The 24,048-nt window shown below is 40.9% G+C and overlaps 2 protein-coding genes across 2 annotated transcripts in view; one reads left to right on the forward strand and one right to left on the reverse strand.

Moving 5' to 3' along the window:
- Positions 1–4,174: 4,174 nt before the first annotated feature.
- The window catches only part of LOC109486091 (sushi, von Willebrand factor type A, EGF and pentraxin domain-containing protein 1-like), a 34,874-nt gene continuing 15,000 nt past the window's right edge, over positions 4,175–24,048 (reverse strand). Inside the window, exons 2-19 of the mRNA XM_019789776.1 lie at positions 21,247–21,373; positions 21,014–21,101; positions 20,492–20,665; positions 19,829–19,961; positions 19,192–19,319; positions 16,824–17,081; positions 15,685–15,894; positions 14,146–14,340; positions 13,567–13,768; positions 12,557–12,843; positions 11,668–11,829; positions 10,792–10,953; positions 9,076–9,258; positions 7,939–8,065; positions 6,856–6,953; positions 5,784–6,059; positions 5,036–5,221; positions 4,175–4,664 (exon numbers count right to left, since the gene is read on the reverse strand). Coding sequence (XP_019645335.1) covers positions 4,498–4,664; positions 5,036–5,221; positions 5,784–6,059; positions 6,856–6,953; positions 7,939–8,065; positions 9,076–9,258; positions 10,792–10,953; positions 11,668–11,829; positions 12,557–12,843; positions 13,567–13,768; positions 14,146–14,340; positions 15,685–15,894; positions 16,824–17,081; positions 19,192–19,319; positions 19,829–19,961; positions 20,492–20,665; positions 21,014–21,101; positions 21,247–21,348 — 3,138 coding nt within the window. The 5' untranslated portion in view covers positions 21,349–21,373 and the 3' untranslated portion in view covers positions 4,175–4,497. The remainder of the gene's footprint in view (positions 4,665–5,035; positions 5,222–5,783; positions 6,060–6,855; positions 6,954–7,938; positions 8,066–9,075; positions 9,259–10,791; positions 10,954–11,667; positions 11,830–12,556; positions 12,844–13,566; positions 13,769–14,145; positions 14,341–15,684; positions 15,895–16,823; positions 17,082–19,191; positions 19,320–19,828; positions 19,962–20,491; positions 20,666–21,013; positions 21,102–21,246; positions 21,374–24,048) is intronic.
- Positions 22,400–24,048, forward strand: part of LOC109486092 — a 7,353-nt gene continuing 5,704 nt past the window's right edge. The window contains exon 1 of the mRNA XM_019789777.1: positions 22,400–23,443. Within this exon, the coding sequence (XP_019645336.1) occupies positions 22,400–23,443 (1,044 nt within the window). The remainder of the gene's footprint in view (positions 23,444–24,048) is intronic.

Genomic DNA, 24,048 nt, shown 5'->3' on the forward strand with positions numbered 1-24,048 from the left:
GCACGTTGTTGACATAATATGCGAACTCCGCATAACCGTAATTCCATATTCGTCAATGATAGTAATTTAATTCTTGTGACATTTTGAAGTCAAGTTGAACATTAATAGATATGAACTGTAACGATTAAGTGGCCCAAACCATCCGCACAGATGTCCATGGGGTACTCGAGGTAGCCAGTTCCTCGTGGTTTTCTTTCAAATACGGAGAGGAGACGTCCGTGCATGTCAAACTTGTGAATAGACCTCTTCCAGTCATCTAGAACGAAAACGTTGCGTTTTGAGTCCACCGTTGCCTTAGAGAAATAGATGGTTACAGATGGATACAAGATGCCTGTACCTTAGTATGGGTTCTTGTGGTAACAGCTGCAGTAGCAGTGGACCATGGATCGTGTGTGTGTGTAAAGTGAAAACGGGTCCTTAAATGCAATCCAAAAACAACTGAGACGTGTGACAAACATAAAAAAGACTTGGACATGGCACATTGGTACTACAGATACGTTGAAAGCCGTATTTTTTATCTATTGAAAATTGTAACAATACAAGGAGTGCACTAGGCATCAAGTATGCTAATAGCGTGCACAAAATGAAAAAATACAAACATTACATGTAACATGGGGCAGGATAGGAAATATTGAACAGTTTTAAGTAATACATAAGTTTCATTTTATAGCAAACACACTAGTTCAAAAGTCGTGACATCACTTCTTATATTGTTTGGGCAGACAAATTAAAGTTGAGTGAAACAGTAAAGTTATTCAGCGGCTTGGTTTCAAAAGGCAACAAGAGTTCCAAGAGGCTCATATTCGACCTAGACCTTTGTCTTCCTAAGACTTACCAACATACCAAATACCATCATAATCCATGAAGGCGCTATAAAGTTATGCTGACTACAAATGTGCGGAAACACAAACACACAGACAGACAGACACACAGACACACAGACAGACAGACGCTCCAAAAACAATGCCTCCATTTTTCATGGAGGTAAAAAGAACCTTACCTTGGGTATGTCCTTATTCTGTAGCCCTATGACGCAAGCTGAAGTGATGACACCTACCATAACCGAGAGGATCAGCAGGCCTATGTACCAGCGGTGCCGATAGACTAAGGGAAATCCTGTTATATTTGAGTGGACAAAGAAAAGTAAAGAATCGGCAAGCCTGTATACGTAGCCCTAACATGGTGGTTATGTTCAAAACTGGTACTATACTGTGATAAAATATACAAGTAATATACATATATACAAAATATACAAGTTAATCTATATTATATATATATATATATATATATATTTAAAGAACTGCTAGGTCCTATCAGCCATTAGGAAGCCTGAAACTTTTAATCAACCACTGCGTTGATAGATGGAATAAAACTGTCACAACTGGGAAGAAAAGGACTTTCCTGAACTGTTTGGGGCCGGCAAAATACTGAGCATTTAGTTGATTCAGAACCAGAATCTTTTTTTTTGTAAAGTAGAAAAAAAAGAACAGGCGAATCTGAAAACCAACAAATTAAATTGGTGTGGCCTTAAGTCTATTGCAACCTCAAATGTTATTTTGTCGATATGTGTCTCTCTCTCTCTCTCTCTCTCTCTCTCTACTATATATATATATATATATATATATATATATATATACAGAAGTGACATATATTAAGCATTTTGTACTATCGATTTGTTTGGACAAAAAAATACAAAAGTAAGTACATGTAAAATCAATCCTTACTTTCAGCCAGCTGGAGATGGTACAAGGGGTTAGGACGGAGAACGTCCTGTGGGTTGGTAGGCGCGTCAGGAGCAGTGTTTGATTGTTCAGAAGCCCCTTCTGGTTGTTGCAGGCTGGAAGCCGAGTTGGTACAATATCCTTCATTCTCATATGAATATGTGACAGAGTATGGTTCTTCCGTGACATCCTGGCTGTTCTCATCTGGAGCAATACTCCCTCTGTCATCATGGCTGTTCTCATCTGGCGCACCACCCCCTCTGGTGACTGGGTCTACCTGGGGTTCCTTGTTTAGGTCGACATTTGTGGGAGTGACTTTGGTCTCGGTTTCTTCGGCAGCCGCTTTGTACACGGCACCGAGTTTGGTGTTTACTCTGCAAGACTCTCCATAATGTGCCGGTGTGGTATTTTCAAATTGATCCTCGTCGTTTATTGAATATGCCACATTTGTACTTCGTATGATTTGACTGCGCGCCGCTGTTAAAGGAATTAAGGAATAACAGCTGTTTCAATCCCAACCTGTTTTGAATAATTAATATACATTTTACAATTTCATTAAATTTTCTATTAAATGTGTAAACCCTATTCAGACGGGGGGGGGGGACGTCTTTTAAAGCTCGCGCCAACTTTCGTCTCAGATAGCGCCTGAACGGCTTGCACTAGAACCGTCAAATTTGTTAACTTTTCCTAAAATATATCAATTTCTTATTCTTAGAAACGTTGATTTATTTTCGTGTTGCCATGGCAACCGGTTTCTGACATTCTGACAAGCAGTTTTTGGAAAAGTCAGGAATTTCGGTTGAAACATTAAGGATTTGTACGTTTTATGTTTAATGACATTTCCTTTCTAACATGGAAATTCCCAAATACTGAGTGCTAAGCAAAAAAAGCAATATGTTTCAGTTTAAAAGACTTTGGTATTAACGGGAATCGAACTGACGGCCTACCGAATGCAATGCACTCTACCCACTTGGCCGGTGCACCGGTGATCCAAGATGGCAGACAGCTTAAATATGCATGTCATTCTGACGTTAGTGTTGTTGCCAGGTCTTAGTAGACATTAATATTCTATCATGGGCACTTTTTGTATTCCTCTGAGTTTTACGGAAAACAATTTTTTACGGTTTTACCCCGAAAAATAAAAAAAAAATACCTATTTCCTCGTTAAAAAAATCACCTTGCCTTGGTAAGAAATGCATTGTCCTCTCGATTAGGGTGTAAAGTGGATAGCTACATCTGGAGTATATATATGCATACATTCAAGATTCCCCCACAATCATCGATAAGATTACGTCCATCCCAGTGTGTTTTACAAACTACTGTCCTACTTGACGAACAAAACTCGGGCGCAACACATAATGCCAACAAACAAAAAATGCGCCTTACCAGAAATAACTATCCGTCTGTAGTTTGCTTGATTTGATAATATTGTATTTTTGTATCCCATTCTTTTTTCTCACCTTGTTCGGGGCTTGGGTTGTGGAGCTCGTCCGTTTCCGGGTCTTCCTGTCCCAGTAGGCCGGTCTGGTCCTGGTTTTGGTTGAGGCCAGCTGAGGTGGTGTCTGCCCGGGTGGCAGTCGCAGCCGGGCCCGCCGCCTGAAGCCGCGCAGTAGCCCGGCAGAGCAGCGCGTACTGACCGACGGTGAGGCCGAGCCCCTTCAGCATCTCCGGGGTGACGCAGAGAAGGGCTTCCTTCTCGGCGAGATCGTTCTCTACAAGCGCCAAAACTGTGGCCAGTGTCAGGTCGGACGCAGTTGTCCAGCCTTCAAAGTCAAAGTCAGACATCCTGGGGACAATTTTACTTTTTTTTGCGCGAATGCGTCCAGGCTACACGATAGCCTCTGCACAGCCCAGCCCGAGCTAGTGGTAATATCAAGAGTGCTCGAAACAATCTCTGGCGGCGAGAAAAACAACTTCTAGACTAATCATGAGATTTAGTGCTGACGTGGTGGATTTATAAGAAACTTTGCATAATTGAACACCTCGTTTCCTTCACATTCAACTAAGCACCGCAAGGCATCTCGGTCCTATTGCTGCAATAATAATGAGTTTTTACTTTGAATGTTGCAGTGCAGTTACTATTCATTAGTCATTCACTAGTCATTATTTGTAAAATCCTTAAAATTGGTTGGAACCTGTCACACCTTTTCATTTAACTAAGCTGCCAAATCATAAATGTTGTAGCGTTTAAAAATCTGTAAATTATCTTTAATCAACCGAGCACGTCAATATATAATTTTTTGGTTAAATGTTGCATGCCGTATGATACAAGGCTAACCTTAACGTACCTTTGGTAAAAATAAAAATCATTTTTCCTTTAGCAAACGTTACTACTGGTACAATTTGCAATTGTGCTAATGTTAGGACGGTATTCTATACATAATTCACTCACTCACACACTCACTCACTCACTCACTCACTCACTCACTCACTCACTCATACACTTACTCCGTCTCTACTGTGTAGATTAACAAATAATAATAGAACTTGTTTGAAATGTATGTTAAATAAAGCACATAGAGTTAACAATTACGTTGTAAAACAATGTATAACAAGTTATATCATGTCTTGATTACTTATTATTCATGGCTTTATTTTGCAAACCATCATTTTTAAGGGATACATATTATACTCTAATCGAAGAAGAATTTGTTCTGAAAGTGGGAAGAAGTCTTACCTAAAAAAAAGAAGTTTTCAGAAAATTTTGCCCGTTCTAATTACAATCAGACAACAGAAAGTTGCATTCCAGAATGAATTTAGCCGTCTGTTCAAAATTCTACGGCTCGGAAACGCAGTCAGCCTCGCTGACCGTTCCCATTCCGAGTGTAGTTTGACCGGCAGGACAATACTGGCACTGGGTCTGGCCCTGCAGTTCCTGATACGACCCTAGGGGGCACTCCTGGCAGCTGCCACTGTTGTACAACGTACCGGGTGGACACGTCACTGCAAAGAGAAAAAAAAGCTAAATGCAATGCAAGATCACAAAACTAGCATGAAGTCTGAAATCTCCATCACCCTTCACATTCCAATCAGAGTTTCGTGATCCATGACCATACATAGGGGTCAAAGGTTGTCTGAAGTCAATATCGCCCCCCGTCCCGGTTGAACGATGGTTGAAGTGCCCTGATGTTTATGCCTTTGACCCTTTGCTGACGTCACACGTGGGAAAAATCACATGTCCACAGCATTTGGGTAAGATAGGTGAGTCAAATTTATGAGTTGGAGAACAGTTTAAATTTTTTATAATGTAATTTACCAACTCAGATGAACTTTCATGAAAATGGCGGATAGTTTTGACACGTAAAAAGGCTTACCACAGAGAACTACCAGCCTGACAGTTCCGATAGGACATTCCACCGTCGTTGTTGGTTGTCCAGGTTCCGCCTCAGCGCGGTACACCGTCCCATTAACGTTAATGACATACTTATCACTTGTAACAATCGAGAGAACCTCTTCCACGCCACGAAGTACTGGCTTAAAGCCATCCAAAGCAGCAGCCACTGTGTCAAAATGAAAATACATTTTGTCAAAATCTTTTAAGATTAAAAGCTTTCCGAGAGTTGGTTTCGTGAAAGATTATATCGCAAGTGTTTATGTATCAAAAAATGTCACCCGAAAACTCATTGAGGAACTTAAGTTGTAAATATCTTTTTTGTTGTGAATTCATCCGTTTATGTATATTGATTTTCCAAGCAAATGACTTCCTTTTATATATATATTTACATATAACAACACAATACAATACTCATTTCACCTGAGCGAAGTGAGGAAAGTCGTGTAAAGTGCCTTTCCCAAGGGCACAAGATCGGTGGCATGTCAGGACTCGAACCCGGGACCTCTTGTATCCGAGTCGAGCACTGTACCGCTACGCCACAAGACCCCACAAAAATGGCTTCCTGTTGACCCTACTAACTGTGTCTGATATTTTATGGCCAGTACATCAAGTAATATACCTCCCTCCCACTTCCATCATTCAATTACGCATTACTACGGACACAGACAAACAAACGTCCTGCCTATGTAAATCCTAGTTCAGATTATAGACATATTGGCATTTCGTACGTCTAGTGTCCAGTTCCCCATCTTCAATGTCATCAGATTGCCACAGATACTGGTCCAGCGCTTCAGGTACATCTGCAGTGACTGACAGCATCACTGAAGCGGGCGTGGTCCTACTGGAGTCATGGTTACACGTCACTGTCACGGCTTGTTTACATCGTCCTTCTGTGACACAAGGCAGAGGACCGGCTGGAAATGTCTCTACCAGAGCTGCTTCACACGGCAGGTTAGGGTACCGGAACTCGTAGTGAAGCGAGATGCGCCGGGGAAGCGTAACACCTGGATGAAAAACAAAAAGCCATAGGCGACAAGCCGAAAACCAGTCAGTAATATTAGCGCAGTCCGTACAATCAGTAACAGTTACCCATCAATGAAGCCCTCCAAACATCTGCCTGAAGGAAACACCCCCCTCTATTCCAAACAACGGGTTTTTCTGGACCATACCAATTTGCCTCATAAATGTAGGGGTGCATCTGAAATATTACATTGACCGCAGAAACAGCTACGGCAAAAATAAAAATCTGTGCATCATCACGGGCATGCCCGCATACGGCATATAAAATTACATGCAGATTAAAGAAAGAGAACCCCTTGTTCTAGCTGCGAACACGAAAAAACGACTGCCCACAATACTCCGCCCGGAGGTCATGACCTCCTTCACGGAGTAATAACACTATGTAAATTCCCCAATAACCTTGAATATTTCTCTTCACATGGCTGATAAGATGCCTACTTGACAATGACGTATTAGATATTCCACCATGTTTTGAAGTTACCTTTGTAATTTCTTTTTGCCTTCTTTCTACCTTCTGTATGATACAAAGAAATTACAATAATAATTCAATTTTCGAATCTATCTTTAATTGTAATTATTACAACTACAATATAAATATCTATACGTCGCATCTATAAATCTAACCAAAAAGAACATGGCAGAAGTGACGGTAATTATTAACCTAATACAACATTCGAAATTATCATATTATGATTTATAATGAATGACACATACCATGTCTTCAAATCTGCCAATGAATGTTATCAATCGAATTCAAGTCGAAGTAGAAATTAATCTTACGTCCACAAGCTGGTAGCTTTCCGTCTGGATTCAGTGCGTTTTGATGCGGCCACATGTAACCTGTTCTCTCCCCACATTCGTAGTTTAGCAGAGGTTCCCGGACAGACATGTGACCCGGGCGGCACGTCAGGCTGCAGCTGGTCAGGCCTGTAGTACGAAAGACCAAAGGTACAATTATTATTTTTTTTCTTGTGTGTGTACTTTGAGTTTCTATGGGTACTTCGAGTTTCTATGGGTACTTCGAGTTTCTATGATACTTAGAGTTTCTATGATTACTTAGAGTTTCTATGAGTACTTAGAATTTGTACGGGAACTTAGAGTTTCTACGAGCACTTAGAGTTTGTATGGGAACTTAGAGTTGCTATGAGCACTTAGAGTTTGTATGGGAACTTAGAGTTTGTATGGGAACTTGAGCACTCTAAGTACTCATACACTCTAAGTACTCATAGAAACTCTAAGTACCCATAGAAACTCTAAGTACTTATAGAAACTCGAAGTACCCATAAAACTCATACAAGAAAAAAATTGTACCTATGGTCTTTCGTAGGCCTGTGGTAGCGCTGCTCCTACAGGACACAACTCCACCTGGCGGACTTTTCAGGGGCGTGCAGGCTATGTCAGGATATGGTTAAGACCGTCAGATGCATATTAAAGAAAATAAGACCATGTTGATTTGATTACATGTTGATTTGACATGCTTCGGGAACCCCAAAACTGACGCGAACGTGGGAAAAAAGTTATTCAAAAAAAAAGTGTCCGGCCTTATGAAATCTACGACGTGGTCACAAAGGTTGAATAAATGACTAAAAAAACAAAGTATGATATGGTGAATAATAATAGACTCTTCATTTTTATTTCTTCCCTTTTTTTTCCTAAATTGATGTCGGGATTCTATGACATTAGGATCGTTTTTCGACCGACGATACGGACCAAAATTCATGCGCGCGCGGATGTCATCCATATAATCAACTCAACATGGCCTAGGAGGAAATTCTTGAATATGAATAACTGTAGGGACATTGTTCCATCCATGAAACAAACGATGTTGTTATAAAATGTTTTATGATTTTTTGAAGATATACCTGGACACTTCTTTCTCTTGCAAACACGGACCTCCATCTTATCGCCGATGCAGTTCTTCCTAAAATCACCAGGGGGCGGACATGCACAGTGACGTTGACGAGTTTGTATCCCAGAGCCACAAGTAACACTGCAGGGGTCCCAGTCCTCCCACGGACACCAGGCCCCATCTACTGTAGATTAGAAAATGACTATTAAAACGACACTATAAAGCAAAGTAAGGATCCCTTACATGTCAATATGGCAATATTTGGGTTGTGCATTTCGCTAGCAACGGTTTTAGTTGAATGATCGATGATTTTTTTTTTACGGATCACTACACTAGAGTTTCTTTTTTTTTAAGTTACCAGCACATTACACTGTACATACGTCAACCTATTTACACATAAATGAATGATACAAACACATGTTGTAAGTTAATAATGAATCAGTTGGAAGTACACTGTATTTTATATTCCAACATGTAATCACCAGACGTGGTGACGGCACACTCAAGTCTTTTTCAACTTATATTAATGCAGCCACCAACACAGGGGACAATACAATACTCATTTTCACCTGAGCGACGTGAAGAAATTCGTGTTAAGTGCCTTTCCCAAGGGCACAAGATCGGTGGCATGCCAGGACTCGAACCCGAGACCTTTTGGTTCCGAGTCGAGCACTCTGCCGCTACTCCACACGACCCCACAAAGGAAGTAGAAAGTACACTTTTTTTTCAAGATACAAGATCTCTTTATTGGAAATCGCAGTGTTGCCACTGAATTAAAACCAATTCACAATTCAAAATAAGGAATCCATTAAAAGCTGTTACAAATATGGACAGGTTATACACAGACATTACAAGTCTAGTCATGTACGGCACACAGGAGTTCAAGTACCGGTTCGTTCTGGCTTTCGGACAGTTCAATTTGTGGTTGTTGCGTGTCACTCTTCCTGTGATCTGCGCCCTAGGTGGTGGAAGCCAGTCCCTGAACTCAGAGCCTAGCAAGGACCTAGCAAACTTCAGAGTCAGCTGTTCACGCCTAGAGGCAAGTGTTGTCAGTCCGAGGTGCTGTAGAGCATGTGAATACCCGCAGTAGTCTTTGCCCATGACGACACTTGCCAGGACAACAGATGCCAGGCAATAGTAATCATTCTCACCTTGTTTTGCTTCACAGAAATCACCGCTGAACCCGTCCGGACATTGGCACACCGCTCCATCCACGCACGTTCCGTTATTTTGACACATGTCCTCACTGCATCCGTCTGTATCCGCCACATCGCTCTGCACCGTGCTGTCCAGACCAGTGCCACAGTCTGTACAGCCGTCAGGAGGTATTGGCTCTAGGAATGAATGAATGAATGAATGAATGAATGAATGAATGAATGAATGAATGAATGAATGAATGAATGAATGAATGAATGAATGAATGAATGAATGAATGAATGAATGAATGAATGAATGAATCAATGATTGAATGAATGAATCAATCAATGAATGAATCAATCAATCAATCAATGAATGAACCAATGAATGAATGAATGAATGAATGAATGTTTATTTACGTGTCATTGTGACCATGCGTCGCCCAGCCCATATGGGCTTATAAGACACCGACAATTACATGTATAATTTCATAACAACTAAAAATGTACATCAGTCAGAATCAGATATAACATAAATTATAACTTAATATAATATATAGGTAAATAAATACGTACGGAAATTAAGTAGTACTGGTCATAATACAGAAATCAAATCAAATGTAACATAGATGATAAATAATAATAATTTAGGTTCAACCAAAATTGATAATGCATATAAGTAACAAGAGGTAACTGTAACATGACTGGTACATACTCTAGGATTGAAGAAACTGTATTGGATGCAGAAAGGAGGGTTAACTATCGGAACAAAAGTTAGTTATTACGATTAAATCAAAATCTCTTTTTATATAGATTAGGCCACACCGATTTAATGTTATGGTCATATTGGTAGAGAGTTCGCTTTGTAACCGGGAGGTCTTGAGTTCAAACCCCGACCGGGTCATACCAAATACTTAAAAAAAATGGTACACACTTCTTTCTCTGCTTAGTATTCAGCACATATGAGACAGAGTGTGGAAAGGTCAAACACACAGCACTACCAGCGGACCAGCCCCCTGCTGTAGTGCCTTGTACAACTGTGTCGCCCAAGGGCTACGGAAATGGACATGGGCACCAAACCCTATACTCTGCATAGAGCACGGAAGACTTAATTTTAAGGAAAAATCCTCCGAAGACCCCCAAACTAGTGTAGGCGAGTGAATTTTAAAAAAAAAATCCGGCCAAAAATGAAAATGCTACTTACCCACAGGAATACAAAGCTGGTATTGTGAATTTGCGGCAGTACAAAGCGACGTATACGACAAGCCGGTACATGCTGGCTTTTTGCGGAATTTATTAACCATGCAGCACAGTACGTAATTATGTACTGAATTTTAGAGTAGAGGATCTTCGGTAGCCTGGGTCTCATCCTCTAGAGATACAGCCAGCTCCGTATTGTCGCTAACTACAATGGAATACCCAGACCTATAGCCAGGCCAGAGGACGTGATCTTTGTTTTTAGAGAGAACAGGCGAAAATGAATAGCCTCCACCAGGCCTTTCTACGGGAAGACGGATCGTAGAATTCGGCAAAAAAGAGAATCAATGGGCCAAGGGAGTCCGGCCGTGGGGCGGTAGTTTCGTTCCCTCCGATAGTCAAACCCAAACTCCCTTGGCAGATATTCTCCTATATATAGCCAGCGTAGTTAGTCTGGTAGAGACTAGAAAATTAATGCACGCGGATGGCATCCATAAAATTAAGTCGTTGTGGCCTTGATAATAACTGACGTACCATAACATTCTTTGGACGACGTTGCCCCCGCATACGTTGTTACAGTCTCATTCGGACAGGGATGGCAGAATGTCCTGCCCGCTTCAGGCTGGTAAGTGTTGACTTTACATGTGGAGCAGGGCTTGAGGCCTGTGACGGAGTACTTCCCAGGTGGACAATACCCTGTTATGTTTAGGTAAACATAATTACTTCGCGAATAAATATCTTTACATAGAGAAAGAGACATGTGTCCTATGATATAAATTTGTCTTTCACCTCTTCCACATCTCATTTCATTTCTAACATACTTTGTAAATCCGTAAATGATTTCATTAGGTTGGTAAACAAATGAAAAGCAAAGTTCTTTGATCACAACCATTTTTTTACGACCCGACGTTTCGATCGATGACCATCTGTCATCTTCATCAGGGCATACGCTGTATTCTTTTTTAAAAATAGCGTTCAAAAGTACGATGAATTGTGAATTCATTTCAGTTTGTGAATGGTCGTATTATCAATGTTTGTTTGCTTCAATTTCATAGTCTTAGAGCTGCTAGAGCAGTGTCAAATGCTCTAGCGAATTAAAAGACTTCAATTTGAAAACAATGAGTACAACGTTTGGTCTAACTCACCACCACAAGGCTCAGCAACCTACGTTAAATTGCTCTGTCTACACTGTTGGATTATTTTGAAACAAAAAAGACAAAAAAAAAACTACTATGACTTCTTGAAGCTATCAATTTCTACAATTGTTTGTAATTGACACACGCGAGCCAACTAGTACATGTATTCTATTCGTAACTTAGTTCACCCCTCGAAATATCATACATAGATATATCTAAATATACAAAGCTATAATACATTCGGAGCTACGAATACACAGACACAAAAGACAACCTTTGCAGTCAAGTGCTGAGGTTGCAGCTGTCTGTACAGTTGATGTATCAGGTGGACAGCTTTTACAAAGCAGCTGTCCATCCTGGTCCTGGTACTGTCCCCGGGGACACTCCATACAGTCTTGAGCTGTCCCATCGTAGAACGTCCCGGTGGAACAGCTGGCTGTAGTGACGAAAATTTCGTTTTTTAAACAAAAGCTTCAAATGTTAAACCTTTTTCAGCTGTTGTGAAAGAACGATTACTGGAATCAATGTCTCATACGATGCATGCGCACGAGATCTGTTCAAAAAGATCCCTTAAAAAACTATTATCACAGGAGGCTAAAACTGCACATGAATAATGATAAAGGCATAATCTCATGTACCACAGGCCCTTTTTATTTCTGATGTTTTGAATAGTTCTCAGCTGCAAAGAGCATTTTTTTGCAATACCTAATATAACCAGGCTGAATTATTTTAAGGTGATCATGAGTGATCAACACCGTTAACAGAACACCGATTATACAGGCTGTCCAGGCGTGCCGGAGTTTGTATTATTTATAGTATATATATGGTTAATTGATAACAAATTCTGGTGCTCATGAAAGTTCATCTGTGTTGATAGTAATCATAGTAAAACATTGAACTTTATTTATTCCAACACAAGGGTTACATAGCGATCAAATTTTGGACGACCACTGTCGCCTTCATCAGGATAATTAATGACAAATCACTTCACAACATGATCTCGCGAGAGTTACGGTTTACAAACACGTGACCTTATTCACACGAGACTTTACTGATACGTGACGTAAGCAATTGATCAAAAGTCGTCGAAAATTTGATCGCTCTGTAACCCTTGTGTTGGAATAAAGTTGAATTTTTTACTATAAAATTTTGGTGCTACTAACCGCATGAGTGTGAACTGTAGCGGGCCACGGTCCCATACGGGCATTCCATCTCTGGATGATCGAAGTACACAGAGTATACATCCAAATCCAAAGCCATGTCCCCCACGGAGTCCAAATTGAACCGCCCTTCTCTCATTTCGTCTTCAACCGTTGTTGCCATCATGTCCAGAGTCTCCTCCAGTTTGTACATGTCCTGCTGTGTGAGGAGTGACTCATCTGATGGTGTGATCTGTAAATGGAACCCTATTCGGACACGGTATTTTGCCGCAGCTTGCACACCTCGGGCTCTGAAGGTAAAAAAAAAAGTAAAATCGTTACAGTCTTACATATGACCTCTGACCTCCACAGGAATAACCGACCTTGACCGATCAATGGCTTTTGAGTAACGGACAGCGATTTTGATTTGTTCTCTACGGTTTTGAGATTCTAAGTAATCTCATGTATTTATTTTGTATAATTTGGTTACCTGCGTTATTTATGTTTTGCATACAATTCTCTGTTACTTCTGTTTAAGTATTAACTTATGTTTTATTATTTCTGAAAACTGGGCCCTACTAGACTGAAAACCAACTTGTCAAAGCTGAGTTGGGCTACCCAGGTGTGTTAAAATGAAATAAATAAATAAATAAACGTCGTTAGTTTCCCAAACAATTAACAACAGACAATGCTTGACGATACATATGGTCTTAGACTAACACACTATACATACAGAGGAGAATTTAAGTAACGGTTGAAACACCATTGTCAGAAAATATATATATTTCTTGGACAAAAGAGAACTGACGAGAATTCTACGGTACAAAAACATATTAAAAAAAGTCTTGTAACACGTATTAATAAGTGAATGTAGTAACGTTAGTTATTCTCTTAGCTATTATTGTTTGTTCAATGCAAAAAAGTATATAGCCTTAGCACAATATATAGGCACAGATTTGAATGTCACTTTTTTTACACATTACATCTACAGTTAAGCGATGTGGGCAGTCTACGTCATATAAGTTTTAACCAACCTGCGAGTGACAGGACCGCACGTGACATTGACGTTTGTTGCGGTGCACTCGGTAAACTTGAGGCAGAGTTCGGAGTAAGCAGAGATGTTCAAAGCCTTGATGAAGTTCTCTCGTATCTCCTGTAGTGAGCCCAGATCACCGCAGCTGCCGCTGTAGTAGTACAGCTCTCCTGGGAGCCTCAGCCGCCTGGGGTTCCTCCGGCCTACGGTAAATCAGCAGACCACAATACACACCCACAACGTTACACTATCGTAAAAGCCTAGCTATACTGCACGAGGTACATAACACACCAACATATAGTCAGGATTGGGCATACACGTGCTTATCACATGAATAGGACTAAACCGGCACGTGATCGTCACATGACAGCCACGTGGACTTCCACAAATTGACGGAGGCCAGAACTGTGTCATACGTCTGATGCAGCAGATTACAGGCAATGCGAGAGAATGTATATTAAAGACATATGATGGTAAGAATGGACACCATCTAGGTGTGATGGTTGCGATGTTAATTGAACGAAAGATCAATATATTCTGCTTTTAATCGTTTAGGAAATATGAATATTGTTTTACTCACGTGTACAATCCAGGACCCGGTCGTCCGGCGCCCAGACGCCGTTGGTAGTTGAGCAGACCCAGAGACCGTTACTGGGCATGTTGTACGGGATGTCGTACCTGTCTGCACACTGTAGCTGACAGGTCTCGCCCAGGGCCCACCCGCTACACGAGATAGCACCGTTCTTCGGAAGCCGTAACGGGGGGCATTTCAACACTGCAACAAACCATGAAAAACACAACATCAGTTAGGCCATGTTGATTTGATTATATGGATGACATCCACGCGCGCATGACATCCACGCGTCCGTTTCCGAAAAAAAATTAGACCATACTGTAAATCGTACAAAGTAGCTGCAAAATGAGCAAATAGATGCCGTAAATTGAAAAAAATCGGAAAACGATACTGATGTCGCAGAATCAAAAAATCAATTTCAAAGGACAAGAAGAGCCTATTATTAACCATGCCAATAAAGTATAACTCTGTGTGTTTATTCATTTATTCATCCTTTATGACCACCTAAATTTCATAATAATGGTAACTTTTTTTGCGAAACATTTTTTATTCGCACGCTCGCAATAGTTTTAAGGTTCCCAGAGGATTTCATTCATATCGTCAAATAAACATGGCCTGAGCCAGAAAACGGTGATAAATCAGGAGCTTGCGTTTAATAAGATTGCTTTCAGATGTAGACATACCATTGTTCACCTAACAGTCGTCATGTGGCGTATAAAACGAATAATGCTAATGCATTAAAAGTTGTTAGTTGCTTGACATTTTATTATTTAAAAAATCTACATTTTCTTACGTTTATTACTATTATCATACTATAAGCAAAGGGTTGTTACATAATAACTATATCTAACTAGAAAGGTAACATTTGCAAAGCAGATGCATAATGTTTACCTTCGCATATGGTCATATGGACTGTTAATTCTCACTCAAACACATTTATATATTTATGGCCAGACAGGATCTGGGGATCTAAATCCCTCCTGCTATGAAATTGCAACATGATGTAACCCAACACCAGTTACCATGGTCACAGCCGTCTGGTTCAGGTCATTGACCTTTGGTGTTTGGAGAAGAGGAAACAGAGCAAAAACAACAAGACTGGTAATGAAAACATGCATTGCCATGGCGACGGTGGTTGCTGTTAGGGTTATTGTTTCCATGGCACTGCCATGATTTCATGATTTTGAGGAAGACTTGGTACCTGATAAGTCTAGACAGATACAGTGCACTCCTCCTCTGAGTGTATAGTGAACGAGCCCCAGGGTCACAGAAAGTAGGGCCATCCGGGGCAGAAGGGTTTCCAGGAATGTGGGCATAGATGTGGGTCAGAGACATGCCTGCGGTCTTCCCAAGGGTTTCCAGGAATGTGGACACAGATGTGGGTCAGAGAAATGCCTGTGGACATTCCATCCCTAGTGGACAAAATGCCTGTACCATTCCTAGAATTCTTGCAAACTGCACACAATACTGTACCATTAGGCTCCTCCCTGAGACGTCGCCAAAAAGTGTAATAAAAATCTCAGCATTCAAATGATCCATCTGTACCTTTGCATGTAGGATTTTTCTCCTTCAGTTCAGGAATCCACTTTCCGCGTGGAGTGTTGTCTCCCGTCAGTTCACATGACGTATTCATCATCCCAACCAATGGGTAGCCAGACTCACAGGCGAACTTACAGGTGGAACCAAAGTTGAAGCCATTTGTGCAGCTGATGGACAACTTGGGCTGATTGATGTACAGAGGCTCGCATGTTATAGCTGTTAAATAGAAAACATACAATAACATGGAATTAGATATTTCGGACCTGTGTATGCTGTTTGTCGGTGATGAGGTCGGTTAACGATATCAACATAGTCGTTTTGATGAATAATATTAAATATTTTCAACAATTTTTTTAGAAATTGTTATTTGTCTTCTTGTAAATGGACATGTAACTGATACGTGTTGAATTGATTCTATCAATGCTTTGGCATTTGGCAACATAAAATTGACGTCGTCTCTACAATTGAGACAAATTGCCTTGAAAAGAGAAATATTCATACAGGATGGTCAATGGAAAGACTGAAAGAGAAGGGGGTGAATCGATGTGAAGGAGGAAGGGTTTATCTTCGTGGAGAAAGAAGAAGGATTGCAACGCAACTTTTAAGACTGGCGTTTTTACAAGATATGGACTTAAATTGTTACTGGACTTATTGGAGGGTGAAGGACCTCGGTTTCTACCAAAGTATTTGCTTCTCTAAGGCCACGCCGACTTAATTTTATGGATAACATCCGCGCGCGCATTGATTTTCGCCTGTCGCCCTAACAAAAAAAAAGATCACCTCCACCGAGGCTCTGGCCTGGCTCTAGGTCTGGGTAGTCGGCGACAAAACGGAGCCGAGCACCCAGGCTATCGAATTCAAAGCTCCACGACTCAAGAACTCAGTACATAAGTACAGTACCGATTCATAAATGCCGCAAAAAGCCTGCATGTGCCGGCTTGTCGTAAAGGTTGATAAGTACTGTCGCGAATTCACAATACCAGCTTTGTATTCCTGTGGTTTAGTAGCATTTTTATTTCTGGCCGGAATTTTTTTTTATTCTCCCGCGCGCACTAGTTTGGGGGTCTTCAGAGGATGTCATTCATAAAAGTAAATCGGTGTGGGCTAACGTTGAAGAAGAAGAAGAAGATTCTATCATAATATACCTTGAGGTATGACGCTGAAAGAGCAATTGTTTCGGTTATCCTGATTGTCCATCGCCGTGTACAGGACTCTGTGCTTCTTTCCATCTGTGCTCAATAGAGATCCGTTCTGTGGCCCGTCAATCTGTGTGATGATTGGTTCTTCTCCAGAGTTGTCACGTGCCTGTAGGGGTGGCCACGTGACGATCACGTGATCCTTATTTCTCTCGGCATACGCAATGACGTCATCTGGGCAGTTGATGAACTTTGGTGGTTGAACGTCTGACAAAAACATAGTATGGTTAAACCGCTATAAATACATGCCCTATTTTCAAAATCTATGCAGCATCATGCAATTTTACTTCTACATTAAAGCAAGCTCCTCTAATCATTGTAGGCAGAAAATGTCTAGTATTTAGGCATATCCATACCTTGTATTGTTTCTGATGGCTGACTTTTGGGTTCGTGTATATGTTTTTTTCTACAAACTAGATTGACAGCAAGTGGGTGGGAAAGATTAGCAAGCAGGGGTCAAAAGTTTAATCAGTGAACGTGGCAGTGTCAGAATCTGGTCCGTATCCATCATGAATTTCGTCAACGTTGGGGAAAGAAGGAAGCATAGAATTACATACTTCCGAAATTCTAAAATCTGCAATACCTTGATTACCCTTTGTGTATCCAGAGTTATAACGTACCAGTACACAGGGCGGCCTCCGTAGACCATTGCCGATCGGCCTGACACACTGTGCTGTGCTTCTGTGTCGACGGAGCAAACCCTACGTCACACTCCAGCCTGCACACACTTTGAAACCGGGTCCCGTCAGTACACCTGTACCGGCCATGGGAAGGGCTCTCAATGTCCGGACAGCTGATTTCTGCAACAATAAATATATAGTACAGCAGCGCTTTAGCCAGCTCGAATTTTTTTACCGTCAACCCCAGGTCAACCCAATTCGCGTACAGTCACGTGGCTATGACGTAATGTAGCCTCCGCAGCACGTAATGTAAGCAGAACGTAGTGTGCATGCGCAAAACCCTCATTTCGCGGTTTTCATTTTTTTTTTTTTTGTTAACGTTGAATCAGAATTTTGGCTGTTGTAGACGATATTTTCCAACATAACATTTGGAAACTACACACAGGATGTTAACCTTATATACGCGAATACGACTTTAAATGAGACGTTCTACCGAAGTGCTAGTCTCTGCCATGTTGGTGTGTTAAAGAAGCGGTCAAGTCAAATATTTTAGAAATTTATTCTTTAAACCAAATTTCTTCTTAACCTGTTTGAAAATAGTTATTCCGTATGTATGAGCACCGGCCTGCGTATAGTTGTTCTAGTCATCCATGGGCCGCACTGTATGTCCATTCTACAAATATGGCGGCTACGAATATGTCTTTAGCATCAGAACAAATCTTAACGTTCATAGAAACCTTGCAAATGTAATGGACCACATGTGTTTACTCTAGCGATGCTAACAATGCGATTTTATGCAAATATAGTAGACTCAGTTATTCTTCTGAAACTTACAAAAATCGACATCCTACCACTTACTTTTGCAAGTGATGTTACCACTCCATTCGGCCTGCTGCCCGCCTGTTTGAGTGCAGACCATTGTTTGTGATGTAGAGTTGTCCATGCTGAAGCCAGGCAGGCAGCGATATGAGCATGTGGTTCCCAGGATGTCTTCCTGAGAAGTTCTCGGTGTACAGGTCTCCTTGTAGCCGTGCTCAACTGTTGGCGGTCCCGAGCTGCAATGGATTGCTGATGGAAATAAAGCAGCTGCTGTTAAAGACTTTATCAACATCTTTCTATTTCTACTTATGGATAATCTATTTCTTCGCATCTAGTATCTATGTAGTATCTACACAGTATTTTAAAAAATAGCCTACTGCCTACGTGCATAGGTTTGGATTTAAAACTTCTCGTACTTGTAATCCTAGCACTGAGTTTGTTTGAGCTGACCTGTAACACACGCTCATACATGTACGAGTCTGCTGCTCTACCAGAAACATTTTGTGAATAGGTTACCTGATATCCCTTTATATCTTATTCCCGATATGACTTTTAGAATTGTATTTTATCATTTATTATGAATTTTATACTTGGATTTTAAAGGCGGATCTGTAAGCAATGACGCAATTCAGGTGTTGATTTTATATTGTACCTGCTATGTCATTGGTAATAAAATCTGAATCTGATTCTAAAAAGATAGATTGTGTGGAGCAATACCATTTATTCTTGCGATGTGCACGTCACTTAATTTATAAAATCATGTTTTGTTGATATCTGCAAATATATGTTTACAACTGTACAATATAGTTGATACCTAAGTATAAGTCTTGTATTGTTTCTGCTACATAAATTTGCGAATTGAAGTGAAACTTCTGCACCTTTCACACTGAACCGAAGTTGGCAGTCTTCATTCCTGTTGCCAGAGTCGTCCAGGGCGATGTAGGAAATGGTGTAGTGTCCCTCAGGAAAACAACCATTAGATGGCACGTTACGGTTCTTTATGACCCTGTACATGCAAATAAAAGAAGAAAAAAATGTCCAGTATTGCTTAATTTTACGATGTGCATGACTGGAGCGTATGGCCATATAAATGACATCTGGCACTTATGTTATCTTATAGTTATCTAAGTTATCTAAGTTAATTAGTCATAAAGGTTAACATCATGAATAGCAAAGTTCTTTGATCACAACCAATTATTTTTCACGAGCCGACGTTTCGATGACCGTCTGTCATCTTCATCAGGGCAATTCAGCTGACTGGTTTACTGTGCACTCTGCACAACATCTAGCGCCAGTGCACGGTAAACCAGTCAGAATTCCCTTGATGAAGATGACAGACGGTCATCAAAACGTCGGCTCGTGAAAAAATAAATGGTTGTGATCAAAGAACTTTGCTATTCATTCATTTATAAACCTGATGAAATTATTTATGGAAGGTTAAAATCAGTTGGCGAAGGTATGAGATCGTAGAACTAGAATAGTTTGTCATACAAAGTGAGTGAAAACATACTGTACCTGACTGTCTGGGAACGGTCATCCTTGTATGTCGGTTGGCCTAAGTTGATGCAGGCCGTTGTTTGACCACTGGAGAGCACCACGTCCCCGACAGAAGGGCAGTGGGTCAGTTGTGGGGGAGTGGTGTCAGGTTCTAAAAATAGAAAACGTCACCATGCAATGCATTTCTTTCCTAAAAATGTATTCTAGATTTTGCATTAATAGTAGAACGTAGATATAATAGATATTCACTGTCACGTATTCTTAACCTCCGGGATAGAAGATATCCTTCCGCGGAAGGGTTCTGTTTTCGGTATGTTTGTGTGTTCGCAGCTGTAACTCACGTGCACGGTGGGTTTGGCGGATTTGATTGAATCTGCTTCGAATCCAACTAGGTAATATATTAACCAGAGTCATGGTCCAACCTTCGTGACGTCGTGGATACGATCTTTTGTTAAGATGCAAGATGCAACATAGACATAGTTTTAACAAAAATGTTAAAGAAAGCCCTTTCGGAATACTACACACCACACAATCTACCATATAATTTGAGCACGTTTTGTAAAATTTGACTCCTTGTATAATATGTGAGATCTTACATTTATATTGTAAATGTTTCCATGGCCAGGAATAAAGACAGTGACCATGTATATATTTTTAATAAGAAAGAATACGATGACTCACTTGGTGGAGGAGGACGTTTTGAATTCTGGAGGATGTGCCAAGCTAACACGCCGAGTAGAAGAGGTTTGATTCCACGCGTTTTCCTTGATAGATCTCGGCGCAGGACATGGTTAGGAGGGACGTCCCCGAACACCTGCCGCAATAGGGACAATCTCCTGAGGGTCGGGTCGACTTCTGCGCGGGGAGGGGGGGGCATCATGTTGGTTAAATTTAGCTATTTGTGTCTAGATGAAGTGATAAGAGAACCTAGCTTAGAAACAGAACTTTTAATTAGCAAATTCTACCGAGGATCTGTTATATGGCCAAGTACGTCCCAGGCAATCATAAATTAAAACAAATAAATAAAAACAAATTAAAAGTTGTGATCATTTCCTACATAACACATATATATTTAAGGGATTCAGAGTTGATTACTTGAAAAGAAAAAGCAACTGCAATGTGAATGCGATGCACTGATAATAATTCTGTTATCATCTGACAAAAATAATGCTGTTGTTTAGGAAATATTTTAAATACACGTACCTTTAAAGATCTCAAATGCATTCCGATCCTTTAGAAGATTTAAATCTTCATCGAACTGTACATCAAGGTCATCAACGTTTTCCTCATCCTACAAATTAAATTAACGATGATGAGTTTATGCAATAATAATGGGCAATCGTGCTTTCTAATCACATTTAATAAAGTCTATTTATTAAATACACAACAGGTCGAAGAACTCATGTTCTCAATTTTTTTTTATTTTGTTGTCTTACCCCATGGAAAGCGTCACCTTGCAGATTCTGCTTGAGGTGCACAGGTATTGAAAGACTGAAGATAATCCCCGTTAGGAGTAAGATGCAGCTTGGTAAACCCATCGTGCCTAGAGCTCACCAGGGTGCACTGCAGAAATACATTCATGGCATTAAATAGATACACAGTATGCTCGCTTAATATACTTGTACAATTACGTATTATCATGCACAAAAACATTCAACATGTCGTTGAATAATCAAAATATAAACTATCGGATTATCCAAACCTATCCCATTTTTGTCAGAACAAATAAGCTTCCTGTCAAAAAAGCCAATCGACCTAGCACGTCAAAACTTTCTCTTTAAATCCATTCGTAAATTCTTGCATGAACGAACGATAGGATGTTTTGAAAAGTTTTAAGCATTCAAACAATAGCGCAGTAGCAGGTGTTTATGGATGAAAACGTTAGGGATTATGGGTTTAAGACTATGTCCTACAAGATCCGGCTGTTGGCAGGTGAAAAACTTTAATTTTGTAATTCTTTGAGTGCACGGGTTTGCTTTCAATTGTTGAAGAAATCCCTATACAAATTCTCTACGTGACTTGGAAAGCAGGGAGATTTGCTGCTGCTTCCTAACGGCACTTTCTGATAATCCAAACTTTCCTGCACCTGTTCTGTAGACTGTGCAACATCATGCAACGTGTTAATGGCAAGCGGGTACATATACAACGTCTCAAATCATGTTGCACGCATTGCTTGGACGGCACTGATACTGTAATTTGGCCAATTTACAACCTTAGAAAAGCGTGTGTGAGACAAGTCTTTGCAGGAGACGTTTAATATATCCATCCATTTGGGAGAGTCGTAGAAGGTTTTCTCAGGAAATAGTAAAGATAAAGTGTTGTGACAACTCGACACGTTCGGTACTTCATCGCTCTTGTTCTCGATCCCTGAAGAGCAAGTCAGACACCGCCCTGTGCAGTCTGGTGACACCCTGGCATTGCCGGTATTTTTTTTAAATTCTTCTTCTGGAATCTGTAATAATGTTGTGCGGAGGCCTGTACACCCGGATAGCGTTGTGTATTTTTGTTGTATTGAGTCACTGTTTGGGGAGAACATTGGCACCTAGCATCAACACGAACAGTTCAACAGAAATTAGTAACGATGACAGTATGGACATCGACAGTTTTGTCCGATTAACAGTTCAAGAAGACGTATCTTCGAACTGCAGCTTGATTGCGGGCAACTACAGCACCTCGCAGTTAGCTGAAAACTCAACTTCTGCTCAATTAAAATGTCTCGGTGAAGATCAACAGAATCAAAGCTCGGGAATGAAACCAGACATTTCCATATTTGTATGGTTTTCGTACATCTTATGCGGTCTTGCGATCTGCTCCATCGTGGGTAATTGTCTACCAATCGCGGCAATCGTCAAGCAGGAGACACTGCACAAACCGGTCTACATTCTCATGGCCAACCTGGCAGCAAGTGACATTTGCACTGGTGTAAGCTTACTCTCCATGATCTGTACGGGTTATTCTATGCCTGTTGTGCCCGAGGCACTGGTCCGTTTTTACTTGACAACAGTTCTCCTTTCCGCGCTTACCTCCGCTTACAGTCTGCTGACCCTGACGGCTGAGCGCTACTGGTTCATTGTCCATGGCATGACCTACGTCAACAACGTCACTAACGACCGCTGCCTGATAATGAGCGCTGTCGTATGGGTTTGGAGTGGCATTTTCGCAATGCTGCCGTACTTTGGCTGGAACTGTACGGTAGAATGTATTCCTCTTTCAAGCGCAAGCTATGCCTACAGTTACCTGGTCCTTGTCTTGGTGCTAGTCTTCATACCGATGACTGCAATCGTGGGCCTCAATCTCGGCGTCTTCTGGTGTCTGTGGAAGCAGGTTAGCGCCATCAAGCGACAAGAAGCCGCGGTGCACGCCCAACACAGCACCAGCAGGAAATCCTCAATCACCGTTCTCATCATCACCATTCTGTTTCTAGTAGGGTGGCTGCCATTTTGCATCAGAATCGCCGACGGCATTGCCTGCAAACAAGACTGCGGCATCACAGGCCCGCCCATGCTAGGGTTTGTCATCGTAAATTCCGCGCTTAATCCAATCATCTACGGCTTCCGGCTGAAAGACATTCGCCGTGGTGTCAAGCGCCTCTTCTTCGGCCGCGCCGTTAACGCAGTGCACCCAAAGAAAAGGGCAACTGCATTTGTCTTGACAACAGTTCAAAGATAAGCGGACCATCCTGGCCTGCAGACAAAATGTACATTGATGAGACCTTGGGCATACAGTGTTGGAAACTGCAAGTATACATATGAAACGTTCTACATGTACAAATGGCGGCCCATGCATTGACCGAGAACATTTGACCTTTAAAAAAACCACCGAGATATGAAAGACAGAGATAAGACTAATTCAAAAATGTCTTAAAACATATCAGGCGACGTAAGGTATTTTTACCATTTGAACATTATATCAAATATTCACTTAAGTTTGTTAGATCATTTTAAGATTGGTCATTCTTGTCAAGCATAGGAACTGTAGCAATGTCGATCACTTGATTCACCCATCTATTTTTGCACATTAAGTCAGACGTCTATAATAGTGAGATGCTACTGTTGTCGTTAAAAATGTGTTAATGTATGGTAATAAAAATGTTGCAGAAGAGTTCTATATGGTTTGTAAAGCACGGCAGAAAATTCCATCTAGAGTAGCAAAATGTACCTTTTGGTGCCATTTTGCCATGTCAATGCCACATGGAACGCAACGTTTGTTAATACAATGTCTAGTGTATAAGGTTTTTT

Source organism: Branchiostoma belcheri, unplaced genomic scaffold (genome assembly GCF_001625305.1).
Source record: "Branchiostoma belcheri isolate BF01 breed outbred unplaced genomic scaffold, Haploidv18h27 scaffold8, whole genome shotgun sequence".
NCBI classification, from domain to species: domain Eukaryota; kingdom Metazoa; phylum Chordata; class Leptocardii; order Amphioxiformes; family Branchiostomatidae; genus Branchiostoma; species Branchiostoma belcheri.